At 56.3% G+C, this 11,639-nt stretch overlaps 2 protein-coding genes across 4 annotated transcripts in view; one reads left to right on the forward strand and one right to left on the reverse strand.

Annotated features, from left to right (window-relative positions):
• TRIM46 (tripartite motif containing 46) overlaps window positions 1-5,430 on the reverse strand; it is a 13,290-nt gene extending 7,860 nt beyond the window's left edge. For 2 of the 3 annotated variants that reach the window (XM_014589719.1, XM_014589717.2), the window contains exons 1-8: window positions 5,323-5,430; window positions 3,826-4,087; window positions 3,223-3,566; window positions 2,486-2,629; window positions 2,271-2,366; window positions 1,420-1,673; window positions 1,075-1,196; window positions 10-72 (exon numbers count right to left, since the gene is read on the reverse strand). In XM_014589719.1, coding sequence (XP_014445205.1) covers window positions 10-72; window positions 1,075-1,196; window positions 1,420-1,673; window positions 2,271-2,366; window positions 2,486-2,629; window positions 3,223-3,566; window positions 3,826-4,087; window positions 5,323-5,385 — 1,348 coding nt within the window. In that variant the 5' untranslated portion in view covers window positions 5,386-5,430. Of the gene's footprint in view, window positions 1-9; window positions 73-1,074; window positions 1,197-1,419; window positions 1,674-2,270; window positions 2,367-2,485; window positions 2,630-3,222; window positions 3,567-3,825; window positions 4,088-4,737; window positions 4,763-5,322 lie in introns of those variants that run through there. The other variant, XM_014589718.2, reaches the window with a different exon arrangement.
• A 591-nt stretch (window positions 5,431-6,021) lies between these two features.
• Window positions 6,022-10,110, forward strand: KRTCAP2 (keratinocyte associated protein 2). Its single transcript, XM_006153411.3, has 5 exons — window positions 6,022-6,141; window positions 6,440-6,594; window positions 6,729-6,792; window positions 9,642-9,708; window positions 9,949-10,110. The coding sequence occupies exons 1-5, from the start codon at window positions 6,057-6,059 to the stop codon at window positions 10,067-10,069; spliced, it is 492 nt and encodes a 163-aa protein (XP_006153473.1). The 5' UTR covers window positions 6,022-6,056; the 3' UTR covers window positions 10,070-10,110.
• Window positions 10,111-11,639: the final 1,529 nt, after the last annotated feature.

An 11,639-nucleotide genomic window follows, 5' to 3' on the forward strand; every position in this document is an offset into this window, starting at 1 on the left:
GCAGCCGCCAGCACAGGAAGATCTGGTCGTAGGCAAAGGTGCGCTGGGTGTCGATGACGGGCGCCTCGGGCACTGCGGGAAGAAGAGGGGGTCAGTCAGGGCATGGCCACTGGCCGGGAGCAGAGGGCAGGGGTGGGCAGGAAGAGGGAAAGCAGCGGGAGCCGGGGGGGTGAGTGTGGGTGAGAGGGAGCTGGGAAAGACCCAGGTGGGCTCTGGGCAGGAGGTGGGCAGGGCAGGCCCAAGGGAGAAAGTCAGAGGAGGGGCACCGGGCAGGGAGGGGGCGCCTGTGGCCTAGCCTGGTCTGCCACTACCTCACTCCACACTCACTTCCCCTGTCTGGGTCTGTTTCCTCCTCTGCCAAATGAGGGTATCAAGACAGATAAGCTCTGGGGGCCCTTCTGGCTAGACATCCTCTGAGTTAAGAGGAGCCCCAGGGAGAGTGAGGCAAGGCCACTAGAACCCAGGCAAGAGGGCACTGAGCGGGAAGGAGGGGGACGGGACCGGAGGAAGTGCAGGAGCCAGCCAGGTAGAAAATGGGAGACAGAGAAGGAAAGGGAGAGCTTGACAGTAAGGGGCAAAGACTGGAGGAGGCAGAGGAAGAGAATGGTGCGAGAGGTCAAGAGGGCAAGGGTCCCCAGGAGGACAGGTCAGAGGGTCAGAAGTAGGCAAGAGCCCAAAGAAGGCAGAAGAGAGAGCGGCACAGGCCTAGTAGGTGGGCCACGAGGTCGGGTGGAGGCAGGAAGGAAGGGGGAATGAGCAGGTGGGTGAACTGCATGGGAGCAGCGGGCGGGAGGGGGCCCGGCGGGGGGCAGGGCCCCCGGGGCAGGGCCGCTGACTTGCCTGGGCTGCTCCGGAGCAGAGTCCGCGGTGGCCACAGCCTACAAACAAAGAGAGGGAGAAGCGGCGCTGAGCGCAGGGACAGGGACGGTGTGGCGGGGACTGGGTTGGAGGAGAGGCTGGCCAGGCCAGACAGGAGGCTGGGGAGGTCCCCGGTGGGCACTGCCCCCCGGGCCCGCTGCTGGGGAGGAAGGGAAGGAGGCTCTGGTTGGGCATGGGGCCTGGCCATCTCCTTACCTCTCAGGAAGTTAAGCTCTGTCAGCAGCTTCATCTCACGCCCCACGTCCAGCTGGCAATGGCGGAAGGAGGAGCTGGCCGCTGGCCGGAACGTCTGGAGGGCCTCGGTGGCTCGGGCGATCCTGCAGTGGAGGCAGGAAAGGGTCAGGCACTGCCACTTGGGCAGCTGTTCCCCTCAGTTCTGCCTTTCTGCCCCTAGAGCCTTGGCATCGCTTCGGGTCTCTTCCTTGCCCCTTGGCATCATTGTGGCCTCAGCAAACTCCTCAGTGCCCAGTTCTCCACCTGGCTATGCCCACGATGCCCCGTCCCCAGGAGCCAGTGCCCCTGTGCCACGCTCCTGAGTACCTGTTGTGCAGTTGCTTGGCCGCTTGCACAAAGCAAGGCTGGTCTGTTTCCTTAAGAACCTCCTGGGCATAGCCCACCAGACCCGAGCCATCCAGCAGGCTCCGGTGCTCCTGGATCTGGGCGCTGAGGCGGGCCAGTCGCTCCTGCTGGCATTCTTCAATGGCCTGGAGCAGCGATGCCCGCTTCTCCTCCAGCACAGCCCCCAGCCCCCGCACCAGCTGGGACACTTCCTCCTTCGCCTGCTGACCACTCACCTGCCCAGGAAGCAAACGAAGGAAGCATGACTTGCTACCTTCCTCTGGGAGGTGCCACCTGGGCCGGCCTCTGGGGCATTGCACCACGGCCAGGATTGCAATGGGTCTGGGGACATCCTACCGCCCATTCCGGTGGGGCCAGACACATGGCTGCAAAGGCCTCTGACTGTTTATGCTACCTTCCTGGACGCTCACATCAAAATCCCAACCCCGTAAGGACTCACCCAAGAAAGAGGCATGGCTACACTAACGTGTCTGTGACTAATGTCCTTTGGCTTCTATGCCATCCTTATTGCCCATCCCATGCGCTGACTCAACTAGTCGGGCAGAAGGGATTAGGGCCATGGTCTCCCCCTGGCTCCAGGAGCATGTGCCATTCTTAAGAGGCAACTGAGCCTAAGGGCATTGGGACAAAATTTGAGCCACCCTGTCCCCACTGCTGCCCCACTACAGCTTGGCCTAGGGCACTGGTGTTCCCACCAACCTGGTTTAATCAGCGCTTCAACACACATGTGGACCTCCTGAGCCATGCTCCCCCGACCCCCTTGCTGCCTCACTCTCAGGCAGGCCCAGGGCCCACCCCATGCCCTGTCTCACCTCGGTGTGCCTCACAGTCTCCTCCAGCTCGCAGATCTGGGTCTGCACTGTGTCCTGGTTTCCCAGGATGTATGTCAGGCTCTTTGTCAGCTTGTCCTGAGGGGGAAGAAAGAGGTGGGCGTCAGGCCTAGCTCTGCGGAAGCCAGCAGTTAGGAGGAGCTGCAGCAGGTAGAAGGATGCATTAGCTCTGGGGGCAAGCAAGGAGGAGTCCTCACCTTGAGGGCTTGGTAGGCGCTGAGCACTGGTGTGATCTTGTGCCCACTGTGGGTGCGCCGCACCCGGCAGAGTTGGCATACCAGCCGTTGACACGTCTTGCAGTAATGGGTCACCTCTTCCTTGTGGTCTGGGCACATCAAGCCCTGGGGATGAAAACAGCAAGAAGCTAGTGTGTAAGGGAGTTGAGCGCCAAAGCCCTCCTGGCCCTTCTTCCATGGCCGGAATAAATCAGCTGGCGGTACACCACAGTGCCACCTGGTGGCACGAACCGGCATCAGGGTGCCGTCCCTGCAGTCTCCAGGCAATGGCCCTTTCACCAGCATTGCTCCTCCCTTATCTTTTAAAAGTAAAAATGAAAATTAATCTTATCCTGGTGATTAATAATTAACCTTGTCCATCTTGTTTACTGCTGTTTTTCCAGCGCCTAGAATAACAGCACGCACATAGGTGCTCGATAAATATTTGTTTAATGAATGAATGCATACAGACCTCCTTAGCTTACCATAACACTTTTGAGTGAACAAACAATATCTCGTATGATCCTCCCTAAGGCCCTGCAGGTCGGATATTGCAGGGCAGATAGTGACACCCCCGTGCAGCGGGTGCTAAGTGATTTGGCCAGTGACTGTTACAGAGAAAGGAGCTGAGCGACTGCAAACCTCCTTTCAGAACGCACCCCCACGCCCCCAGCACCACCATGCCCCTGCCTCCCCAGGCCCTGCAAAGGCTGGCTCACCTTGGGGCGGAAGGAGAGAGTGGGTAGGGTGGGCTCGTGCTGGGCCTTCTGGGTGCCCCAGGGGTGGAAGAGCTTGAAGCACTCGTTGCAGAAGGTGGCGCGACACTCCGTGCAGCCCTTGGTGGCCTCGAGTGGTGGGGGCTTGCACAGCTGGCACAGGATGGCGCCCCCCACACTCACGCTCTGGCGGTACCGCTCCACCACCCGCTCCAGGGTCAGATTCCGGAAAAGCCCAGCTAGGCCCCGCTCCCCCAGCTCCACGTCGCCCTGGCAGGCTGGGCACGGGAACATGATCACCTGGGAGTGCAAAGCACCTCGCTTCCGCCCAGGGTATGTCCCAAAGCCTGTGGATGGACGGGGAGGCAGAGGAGGTGAGAATTGCAGCTGGACGGGGGTGGGGAAGTCTCTTCAATTTATTATAAAAATTACGTTTTCATTATGCCAAGCTGGGCTATCATTAGAACCTAACGGTAAGCTGCATCTCCACCCCTAGAAAGACAGATGCTCCTGACCAGTGAGGGGCCCCTCCCATCTTCCTGGTGACAGCCCAGCACCCAGCATTCCCACCCCCATCTCACCCCCACCAGAAGGGCCCCAGCCCACCTGACTTAAGCAGCCGGTCCAAACGGTCTGGCTTGGGGAGAGTTCTGCGGCCCAGGCGGGGACTGCGAGTGGATGGGGTGGAGGCAGGAGATGTAGGCTCAGAGCTGGGGTCCCCACCATGGCCTATGTAGCCCTGTTGGCCCAACACCTCCCGGGCACAAGCCTGGCACACGTTGTGGGTACAGGGCAGCACCAACGGCTGCTTGTACATCTCTTGACACACTGGGCACAGCAGTTCCTTCTCCATGTTCTTCATGCTCGTCTGCGGAGGGAGCGAGGCTGGCTGAGCGCTTGGACAGCTGGTCTTGTCAGCAAGCCCCTGGCTGCCCTTGGAGACCGAGGGGTCTCAGGAAGCGGCAAGGGCAAGACAAGCGATCTGCCGGCTTCCCCCATCTGCCCTGGCCTGGTTCGCACCTTCCCAGCTCTCTGCGCCGCGCCTCCGTTTCGCTCCCGCAGAGCTAAAGGCCCACGGAGGCGGGGTGGTCGGAGCTCCAGCCTCCCCTGCCTCAGGCCCCACCCACAGCGTTCTGGCTGCTGCAGGAGGTGCCAGCAGCCGCCCTCACCTGCCTCCATCCCTTCATCCTTGGGCCGTCTGCCCCTGGCATCTCTCTCAAGGACACCGCCCATTCTGCAGCTCTGTGCCACCCCCCCCCAGTACCCCCATACACACACACGCGTGACTCCTCCCCACAGCCAGGCGCCGCTGGCTCTTCATCCTGCATCCCACTGCCCTGCGCCCGCCACCATCCGGCGCTCGCGCCCCCTCCTCCAGAGAACCCTGACCACCCGCAACCCCTCCCCAAGCTACGGGGGTCCAAGCGCCCCGCCTACTCGCCCCCTCCCCACCGGAAGTACCCCTCCCCCTTTGGGTGGCAGGGGGTCCTCAGGCTATGCCCCACCCCCCCACCTCACCTTGGTCCCTCTCTTCGCAGCCATCCCGGTCAGGGGCGCAGCTGACACAAAGGAGGGAGGGACAGGGAGGGAGGGGGAAGGAAGTGGTGGGGGGGAGCAGGGTTGGCACCGCCCCTGGGAGAGCCGGGCACGGGTTGTCATGACAACCGCAGGCTCGGAGACTGCCCTGAGTGGGGGTGCGACGGGGTGGGGTCTCGGGGAGGGGTCCAAATTGGGAGCTGCACCCTGGGGCGGCTCCTTCATCATCCCTACCTGTCCTCAGTCTTGGAAAATATCCAAGCTCACATATGCCCCTCAGAGCACAGCGCCTTGCCCCTGCAGCCCCAGCCCCGCAGCCCTTCTGGCCACCCGCTGGGACCGGGCAGCCCCCGGTCCTCACCCCTGCAGACCGACGCCCTCACCGCACTCACCTCCGGGCTGCCTCCCGCACGACCCTCTCGCACTTCCATCTCCCCCCTCTCAGTCGTTTCTGCCATCACTAGCCCCATCTACATCCAGCATTTTGCCGGATCCCCACCTGTTCAGGGTCCAATCTGGCCCCCAAACCCCTGCCTCTCCTCCCCCTCCAACCCCACCTTAACTCACACTGATGCGGACTAGTGCGTCCATGATGGAAGTGAAAGTCTGCAGATCTTCACCCTCAGCCATGGCCCTACCGTGCCCGCCCGCCCCCGGGTGCCCGATCCCGGCTGCGGCTGCGAACCCGGGCTTAATGCAGGAGCCCGGTGGGGGTGTGGGGAAGGGTGGGGGTGAGGTGTCACTGCGCATGCTCCAGGGACCAGCCTTGAACAGTGCCGGTCGGGGTAGGGGGTGGGAAATAGTTCTCCCCACGTGGTTCTCGAAAGGCTGGGGGGGTGGTTGGGTAATATGGAAGGGTCTTGGGGGGCAATTCTTATTTCATATTCTATTGGCTCCTACTTACTCCTGTAAAGCGGGAGGTTAGTTTTGGAGGAAGATGGGCTTCAGGTTGGGGCACTACCTTCTGGGTTGGCAAGAGTTCACGGGAGAGGTCGAGGCAATGATCACGAGGCAGGCAGGTTTGAGGAACACGCGCTGGACATGACATAATTGGCTAAGAAGGCAGAGGGGAGTTAGAGGCTATAGGCCGTGGGCGCAGTGTCTTGAAGAGATAAGCGTAGCTTGGACTGGGAGGTGGCGGATGCACCGGGTACCGGGAGCGGCTAGGGACCAGGGCGGTGGCCGAGGATGCGCTTCGACACACTGTGTCCTCCATACCGGAAGAGGGCGCCGCTTCCAGTCGCCGAGAGGGAGAAAGAGAAAGACCGGGGTGAAGCTAGTCCGCCGCTGGGCGCTGACGCATGCGCATAGCTAACCGTACCCGGTTCGGTTCTTCTCTTTTTTTGGCCAGAGGCTCCGATTGGACTCACCGGCGGGGAATGATGGGTAACGGGTCGGGCGCGATCCCCGGGACCGGCTATCCGGGGTCGAGGTTGGGGCGGTCCTGCTTTCCTGATCCTCTCCCTGCAGAGCTGACGTGTCCCGGGGTTCAGGGAGCTGGCATTGCCACGGGACAGGAGGGTTGGGGCGACCACGGCTAGGAAATTCCCGGGGGATCGCCACGGAGTGTGGGGAGTTGGGGAGTGCGGCTGCAGTCTTGGGAACGCTTGGAAGTGAGCTGCAGGACTGGCCGAATCCTGGAGGGAGGGTCGAACGTGACTGTGCTTTCTCCCATCCTCTCCAGTGGTGGGTACGGGCACCTCGCTGGCGCTCTCCTCTCTCCTGTCTCTGCTGCTCTTCGCTGGGATGCAGATGTACAGCCGCCAGCTGGCCTCCACCGAGTGGCTCACCATCCAGGGGGGCCTGCTCGGCTCTGGCCTCTTCGTCTTCTCTCTCACTGTATCCTCCCTGCGGTGAAAGGGGGTGGTGTTTGCGGGTAGGAAGGATGGAGGGCCACGCACGTTTGTGCCTTGCCTCCTACCCACATCTTTCTCTGGCTCTGTTGCACGCCCTCCTTAACTCTTTCAACCCAGGCCTTCAATAATCTGGAGAATCTTGTCTTTGGCAAAGGATTCCAAGCAAAGATATTCCCTGAGAGTAAGTGGAAATTGGGGCTGAGCATTTAAACCTCTCCAACCTCCTTGAGATACTGCATGTCCAGGCACTTTAGATGGTAAAGGTTGTTAAAGAGAAACGTGTTTACTAGGGCTGTCTGAAGACTGAAGACCGTTTTGGAATCCAGTGTCTTATCTAGTTACAGAAATGGGAGCCGGAAGAAATGGCCTCTGAAAGCAGGAAACTCTTTTACCTCTGACCAGATTCCAGGGAGGTTTGAGGGGAACAGGCAAGTTTGGGCTGATATTTTGCATCTATCTGCAGGGAGGTGTTCTTTATCCCCATGAGAAGAAGCATCAGTACCAAGGTCACTGAGGGTCTGGATGAAATGAACTCGTTATTAGTGAACTGTTTTCATTTGAGGGGCTTGCGAAGAGCCTGATTATTACGTATGAAGGGTTTTCAAAAGTTCACGGAAAATAGTTATTATGAGGGCTTGCCCCATGGCGCAATGATTAAGCCCTGTACCTAGGGAGCCAGGTCACCTGGCTGTGGTTCATATCCCGGCCCTGGAAGCTTGGAAAACACACCAAGGCTGGGGCCAGCAGGTGATGTGTCCTAGACCTGCTAGCTTGAAAATCACACCACATGCATGTGTGTGCATGCCCAAAATCCTGAGAGGAGAATGAAGGAGAAGGGATTGCAGCGTGGCCATCCCCATCTGGGGGGTGATTTCTCACTTTCTCTCTATCTCTTTCTGGGGCGTGCACGCACTCTGTGACAAACACACACACACTCCCGGGGGGGCAGCAGGTGGTGTACTAGACTCCCACATGGCCGATCATGGTTCAAATTCTGGACCCAGCAGCTTCAAAATCATGCCAGGTCCATGTGTGTGGGTATCCAATATCTGAAGAAGAGAATGGAGGAAAAGGGCTTATGGCGTGGCCACCCCACCTGGGGGTGCTTTCTCACTTTCCCTCTCTCTGTCTGTCTTTGGCCAACACACACAAGAAAATGTATATTATGATAAAAACTATGCATATGGATTTCAAATTTTATTTTGCACCAAAACAGATTTGTACTTTAATTCCATCTCTCCATCAAACTTCTATAGCAGTTGGAATCTTGACCGAATTAGAAAAAACGCTAGGCTATTTTCTGTTTGGAATAATCCTTGCTAAATTACTCATGTAATCAAGAATTGATGATTTAGTTATTTATGGAGAATTAAGTTCATAAAGCAAATTAGGCGTCGAGGCCAGATCACCTAAGGAATGCCACATGCTCAAAATCCCCAGCAGGTGCAATCTCGTGTGCAGCCTTCACCTGGAAAGACCCATCACCATTGCCCTTCTTTTTTTGTCTTCTCTAGGTCTTGTTATTTTTATTTATTTTTTTATTTTTTGAGAGGTTTTTGCTATAGGGCACGTGTGCTCGCCAGAGAGACAGAGAGAGACAGAGACAGAAAGTGAAAAATCACCCCCTGGGGGGATGGCCAGGCTGCAATTCCTTCTCCTCTATTCTCCTCTTGGGATCTTGGGCACGCATGCACACACGCCTGGCATAAGCACCCAGCATGAGTTTAAGCCACTGGGTCTGGGACTGAAATTGTGGTAGGCTATATGAGAGTTCAGCAACATAGCCATTACACCAACTTCTGGTCCTAGTCTTTCTTTTTTTTAAAATTTTTATTTATTCATTCATTTATTTTAATTTGACCAGAGAAAGATACACACAGAGAGAGGGAAAGTGAGAAAACAAGCCACCAGGTTCAGGACTCGAACTGTGGTTGGCCACGTGGGAGTGTCCAATGCCTTAACAACCATGCCACCTGCTGGTCCCATGCCCTCTCTAGGTCTTGTTCTCTTCACCTAGCCCTGTTGCAGGCTTCCAGAGCTCCTTCCATCCAGCAGACTTCTGTCAGATTTTGTTTCCAAGTGCACTGTCTTCATTTGCTTCTGCAAGAAACTATAGTATGGGGCAGAGTTCTTTACCTTCTTTGCCTTCCCTGCCCTCAGCAGGGAAGTGAGACCCGATGTGCCTTTGTTTTCTGCCTTCCCACTTTGTCTCCTATTCCTCCTGTTCTCAGATCCTTTCGTGCCCCCATGGACAAGCATATCCAGACACTCTGCCTTCCACCCTATGTCCAAGGAGTGAGGCCCTCAACCTCTTTTTTTTTAATATCTGTTTGGGGCTGGCAGGTGGTGTGGGTGAGGGTGCTAGACTTCCACATGGCTGACCGTGGTTCAAGTTCTGGACCTGGAGACTTGCTTTCTCACGTTCTCTCTCTCTCACTGGCCCTCTCAGGTCAAATTAAAAATAATAAATAAATAAAGACTAATAAAATAATTGTTTAAAAAATTATCTATTCACTTTTATTTATTTATTTATTTATTATTTTATTCACCAGAAAGCAAGAGCAGGAAAGTAAGATAGCAAGCTGCTAGGTTTGGGACTTGAACCACAGTGAGCCAAGTGGGAGTGTCCAGCACCCTAACCACCACACCACCTGCTGGCCCCAACACTCAACTTCTACCATTGGTCAGCTAGCTTAATGAATTGATTCTCTTCGACTGGCTTCTATAGGAAAGGCCTTAGCCCTCTTCTCCAGATAGGAGCAAGCAGTGTTCTTCAGGCTCTCCATCTGCCCTTCCTTTTCCTTTTAATAGAAGGAAAGCCAGGATAGGAAAGTTAAGTGAGATTTGGGGCAGAGCTGATAAAAAGCATGCATGTCCTGGCTCCATGTCCTGGGCATGATTAAGGCCATCTGAAATCCTCCGACTATTGTCAGGCTCCCCAAGATTCAGAGGGCCTCGGCCTTCTGGCCTCTACATATGACTGCCTGGTGTTGCATTCTGACCGTCTCCTTGTCCTGCTTGCCTCCCTAGTTCTCCTCTGCCTCCTGTTGGCTCTGTTTGCATCTGGCCTGATCCACCGAGTCTGTGTCACTACCTGGTATGTACCCGGCAGCTGGGCGAGGAGTCCCCTGTCCTTTGGCACCCGATCCTACTATGATGGTGCCAGCTAGAGCTTGAGGCCTCCTGTGCCCACTTCCCCGTCTGCTCTGCCTCCTTACCTGTCCCCATTTCCCGAACCTGGGCCTGAGTTCTTCCCCTGATGCTGGCGCCTACCCTAGCAGGTGCCGAGCTGTCGGCAACTTCACGCCATGCCCTTCTTTCTGTCTTCACCTTGTAGCTTCATCTTCTCCATGGTTGGTCTGTACTACATCAACAAGATCTCTTCCACCCTGTACCAGGCAACGGCTCCAGTCCTCACACCAGCCAAGGTCACAGGCAAAGGCAAGAAGAGAAACTAACCCTGAATCTCCAATAAAGCTGATTCTTTGTAGCTTTGTGAGCTGTGATGTGTCCCGGGCCACGTCTGCATGCCTGTCCAGGTGTGCAGATTGTTCGGACCCATAGGTACCTACTTTTTTCAGACTTTATGGATGGTAAGGCTTTCCTTCCTCTGGGGTTCCTTTTACCAAATAGCTATCAAGTGCTCTTGGTGCCGGGCACTCAGGCAGGTCCTGGAGTGACACACGCTTGTGTGAGACTCTCCCTGTGGGAGGAAGGTGCATGAATAATCTGCAGCCAGGGCCTGTGGGGACTGGGGTAGGAAATGCAGTGCAGAGGCCTGCCTGTTGGAGCTGGGATAGCCCTTGACACACAGGAGTAAGGGAAGGAAAGACCCCTCACTTCTCACCCGGACACCACAGCATGGGGTTCTGTGTGGGGTCTCTATTGCAAGTGCAGAGGTGGGAGTTCCCTCCTGGACCCTGCTGTTTGCTCCAGCATTAACACAAGCCTGTGTTTAGAAAGACTCCCTATGGGGCTGGCAGGTGGCATGGTAGTTAAAGTGCTGGACTCCCACAAGGCTGACGACCACAGTTTGAGTCCCAGACCTGGCAGCATGCTTTCTCACTTTTCCTTCTCTCTCTCTCTGGTCAAATTTTTAAAAATTAATACTTAATAAATCTTTTTTTTGGAGAGGTTTTTGCTATAGGGCGCGTGCGCTCGCCAGACAGACAGAGAGATAGCGAGAAATCACCCCCCAGCAGGGATGGCCATGCTGCAGTCCCTTCTCCATTCTCCTCTTGGGATCTTGGGCACGCATGCACACATGCCCGGTGTGAGTTTTAAACCACCGGGTCCAGAACACGAACCGTAGTCGACTATGTGGAAGTCCAGCGACATAGCCATTATGCCAACTGCTGGTCCCAATAAATCTTTAAAAAAATAAAGACTCCCCAAGGTCACCATTAGTCTCTTTGTTCTGCTGCTTTCCTTTTCTTTGTCTCCTAGCCAAAATATTAGGAACTTCTTAAGTTTTAGCGAAGTATATAAGAAGGTAGGAGCAGGGCTACCAGCCTCTCTGGGGCAGCCATGGTGGAAGGAGGCAGGGGGCTGCTCAGCTGCCCTGCCCTGCCTGTGCTGAGTCCCTGTCCAGAGCGCATGTCCTTTGGGACATCTGAGCACTCTTTCTTCTGCTGGGTGGTGTGGGCTTTAGGGTGCACGTCTCATCTTGGTCAGCTTCCTGTGGTCCGCAGTGCCTGGTAACAGGCAGTCACTCTGTGGGCCGGTTAACAGAAAGAACCTGCCCTTCCAGAACAAGATTCTGTACATAGAAGATGCCCAAGTTAGGGAAGCAGACCCAGTGAGGATGAAGCAATGAGTCATAAGGATTCTGGACAAGGATTAGCGGCCGTTCCCCCAGCCCCTTGCTCTAACCTGAGCTAGGGAGGGATTGATGAGCAGTGCACCCGAGACGCCTGCAGGGGGTGCTGTGAGCTCGCATCTCCCTAGGGACCAGCGGCGCGCCAGTGCAAGCCAGCCCTAAGGGCTGCTAGGAAGATTGCTGCAGAGTCCCTGTGCAAGTCTATCTCA

The sequence above is a fragment of the Tupaia chinensis genome, unplaced genomic scaffold (assembly GCF_000334495.1).
Source record: "Tupaia chinensis unplaced genomic scaffold, TupChi_1.0 Scaffold000374_1, whole genome shotgun sequence".
In the NCBI taxonomy this organism is placed as follows: domain Eukaryota; kingdom Metazoa; phylum Chordata; class Mammalia; order Scandentia; family Tupaiidae; genus Tupaia; species Tupaia belangeri.